Consider the following 4,041-nt stretch of genomic DNA (forward strand, 5'->3'; position numbering starts at 1 on the left):
CCTACCTGTCGTATGAACACATCTAAGTCTAGAGCCTTGTTGCCGAACAATTCGGAAGCAGTTCCAGTTGCCACTGCTCGTTTCTTAGTAAGAGAGAATAATCGTTCTCTAGCCACAGCATATCCAGTGGCGAAGTATAGGCTGTTTTGGTCACTGGCCCTGATCCTGGGGATGGCATATTAATCGTAGCGTATAGTGGCCTGATGCCCAGTACCACTTAGTTAAATGGATTTGGAGTAGGATGGAATAGTGCTATAGAGTGCTGCAAGAAGGCTAGAGATGATAAGGACAAGAACAGCACAAGTAATTCTTTTCAACATAAATCAATCTTTAAAACATAAATCATCATTCATAGCAAGGAAAATAATGACCATTCAACGAAATCAGCCACGCAGCCGAGGACCAATCGAGCCCCATGCCACCTTCTTCTAGACAGGTGGTTTTTCCAGCTTGGGAAGGGAAGGCTGAGGCATGGGTTATGGCTGGATGTTAAGTTAATCCTTGGCCACATCCTCGACCAAAGGCCTCCACATGATCCTGTTTCTTTCTTCCAGGAAGTCCGGCTGCACCCCCTCAGGAATGATATTTTCCTTATCTTCCGCCCAGTTCCTTTCCATAATTCAAATTCAAATCGAAATCGGATGGATGATACTAAATTAAGCTTGTGTTCATACCAACATCCTCCTGAGAACCTCGAATTGAGCCTTGTTGGCTTTGGCATAGCTCTGCTGCTTCTTTAGATAGAGGCATGCTTTTTATACTTCCTTTTGTAACTCCTTTATCTGTCGCTTGTGCCGGTGCTGAATATGGAACAACCTTCCTTGCAAGCCTTTCTATTTCTACTCGAATCGCTTGATTGACTATTCGTCAATAAGTTTATTGGTCAAATGGCCGCTATTCAAACCAGAAAGGGCAAGACTGATGGTTGTGAGGCGAGTCTGCTTCTGTATGGCTTGATCATGGAGTTAGATGATCTGTTTGTTGAGTTGGTTACAGGCATTGGAAATTGACCTGCTATGACTCTTGATCTAATTCCTTTCCTGCAACTCTTTTTCCTACAGAAGAGAGTAGAGTTCTCTCAGTTTGGATCGCTATATTGAGTGCAATGTGCTGTTCTGTCCAGCTAGGACCCTCTACAGTCCAAGTTTCTAGGCAGTCAGTTAGTTATAAAGTTTTCTGCTTGCTTTGTGTTAAAATAGCATGTCGTTGTAGTTGCTTAGGCTAAGTGCTTGAATTAGATCTCGTTTTTTCGATATGAGTGCAGAGTGCTCTTTCAATTCATCAGACTGAGTTCTAATTCGCTGTCGAATTTAGGAGGCTTTCTTTCGGCCTATTATTGAGGGGATGCTGGCAGTTGGTTGACGATGAACCTTGACTTGATCAAGAGTGACTGCCGCCTGTAGCAGCATGAGCCTGAGCCTAGCATGCCTGTCTTCCAACGTTCTCCTGTATTATTAAGCAGGAATGTTCCTTTCAACCATAAAATATGCATACTACTGTATATCAGATAACCCTCCATACTTTGGCTATAGTAGGGTTTTGTCTTCATGAAGGATTAATTCATCTCACACATGACTCGGCTTGTAAGGCAGCCCCTCCTCAGCTACGAATTTCTATTTATTCAGCTGATAGTTCTGTGTCTACATAAACTCCCGCCAGAATGGACTTGGTACTGCGTTCGAATAGAACCTCAAAGGAGTCAACAAGTTTTCCTCCCAATAGCTCCACACTATCCGCAAGAATTTTGCTACTCCTTTGAACTCCATACTAGGATCAATGGTCTATCCCTTGAAACGCTTAAGTCCCAGTTCGGACAAGTATTTAAACAGACTTAACATTTGCTCAATTCTGGCTTCATCTCCTAAGCAGTGCTTCACCCTCACCTAGGACTCAAACTGGTGTCTTTAGCAGTTGAATATTGCAAGTTCACTGCCCTTCATCAGATGTTTATTTATGCGTTGGTAGATAGTGCCGAAACAGACAGGAGAAGGAGAATTGGAGAGTGCTTCGAGCATGGATTGATGAGCCAGATGTATAAACTTGGCAGCTATTTCTACAGGCACGAGGCACAGCTTGATAACCTCTACCAAGAAAGATACCAGGTGTGCCTTTCCGACGACAGCAAGGTTTCTTTAGAGCAAGACCAAGCTCATGAGTTAAAAAAAATCACTGTAGCTAATTTAACTAAACACCAAGCACACATTCTGTGCATAATGTTCTGCCAGAGTCTCCTATAGCTTAAGGTGTTTGTTGACAGTTAGCTTGACTGCACCCAGCCTAGGCAGTGATACTACCATTTCTTTGTCGACTGTTCCGCCCCTGTACAATGGCTCTCTGGACTATTTAGATTGTTCGAGCAATTTCTTCACAAGGATTTATTAATCCTCTTTCATTAGGAAAGGTGCTTGGTGCTAAGATTTGATTTAGAGTCGTTGGATCTTGATTTCCTTAAGAATGGCATGACCTAGTTTTTCAAGGCAGTCAAGGTGCATCGCCTTTGAAACCAGGACTAGCCTGCGTTTGAAGAAGAGCATCTTTTAAAGTGTCTGCATGTAGTCAGGAATTTAAAACGCCAGGAATTTCAATTCTTTATTTGGGTTAATCCTTTCAAGATACTCCTTTGCCTCTTTGCTGACTTCCTAGTCCTCTTCAGTCTGCTTAGCTATCCAGCTGTTCAAAACGGCCTTAGAATTGGTGCTCCATCCGAAGCACATCTCTATATTTGTCTATAACTACTTGCTGACCTTTCTAATTACTTAGATGTTGACATCGGCTGGGTAAAAGGAAGCCGGCAGCTTGTGTGCTCGACTGTCAGCAAAATATTAGGAGTAGTCTATCCTGCCTGGGACAGTTAAGGAACTGGAGTCTAGAGACTTGTTCATGAGAAGTGAGGTGTCAGGTCCGAGGAGAACCATCCCACTGAGTATGGGCGGCATGTTCGGGATCTAAGGTTTGTCATCCAGTGACAAAAATGACTTCACTTTCTCTATTATAAACATCTAACCAGGAATACATGAAATTTGAAATCAAGAAGTGGAATGCTGTCGCCACCTGGCTCTGGGATATCCAGCATCAGGACATCTGCGCTATCTGCCAACTGTCTTTCGAGTCCCCCTGTCCCAAGTGCAAGGTCCCAGGAGATGATTGTGTGCCGATCCAGGGATAGTGTAATCACTACTTCCACTTACACTGCATAATCCGCTGGAGTTAGGAGGGCTCAGACCTGTGTCCGCTGGACCGGTAGAAATGGGTGGTAAAGAACTGATAATGATGAATTGATTGTTGACATCTAATATTCAACAAATGGTGAAGGGAAGCAGACAACAACTCACTGAAATATCCAGGGAGCTGACTGTCAATGTCGCCAAAGCCACTCATAAAGTGCAGCCCAAGAAGAAGGCCCCTCGTTGTGTCAAAGAAATCAGGACTCTCATCACTAAAATGTTTAAGACCGATGATGTCCGGATCGATACAAAACTCAACAAACTAATCTGGTCGAGGGGAATTCACCGTCTCCCAAGACGGATCCGTGTGCGAGTTTCACGTAAGCTGGATTCCAACAACGACAAAGGGAATGCCTATTACTCGTTGGTAGAAGGGCTGTATGCCTTGAAGAAGGGCAACCGAGACCTGTTCTCGGGCAAGCTCACAGAGAAGGCTAAGTCCTCTTGATCTGAAATCTATTCATAAATAAATCTTATAAGATGTGAATATAATTCGACCCTCCAACGGTCTAGTGAGGGGTTGGGGTTGGGGTTGGGGTTGGGTTGGGGTTGGGGTTGGGGTTTGGTTTGGGGTTGGGGTTGGGGTTGGGGTTGGGGTTGGGGTTGGGGTTGGGGTTGGGTTGGGGTTGGGGTTGGGGTTGGGGTTGGGGTTGGGGTTGGGGTGTTGGGGTTGGGGTTGGGGTTGGGTTGGGGTTGGGGGTTGGGGTTGGGGTTGGGGGGTTGGGGTTGGGGTTTTGGGGTTGGGGTTGGGGTTGGGGTTGGGGTTGGGGTTGGGGTTGGGGTTGGGGTTGGGGTTGGGGTTGGGGTTGGGGTTGGG

At 45.3% G+C, this 4,041-nt stretch overlaps 1 protein-coding gene across 1 annotated transcript; it reads left to right on the top strand.

Moving 5' to 3' along the window:
* Nucleotides 1-3,303: 3,303 nt before the first annotated feature.
* Nucleotides 3,304-3,672, top strand: LOC308128308 (large ribosomal subunit protein eL31-like; the record flags this gene model as incomplete). Its single annotated transcript, XM_080494006.1, has 1 exon — nucleotides 3,304-3,672. One exon carries the CDS (start codon nucleotides 3,304-3,306, stop codon nucleotides 3,670-3,672), a length of 369 nt encoding a protein of 122 aa, XP_080350132.1.
* Between the last annotated feature and the right edge of the window lie 369 nt (nucleotides 3,673-4,041).

Source organism: Lipophrys pholis (assembly GCF_963383615.2).
Source record: "Lipophrys pholis genome assembly, contig: SCAFFOLD_534, whole genome shotgun sequence".
Taxonomy (NCBI): domain Eukaryota; kingdom Metazoa; phylum Chordata; class Actinopteri; order Blenniiformes; family Blenniidae; genus Lipophrys; species Lipophrys pholis.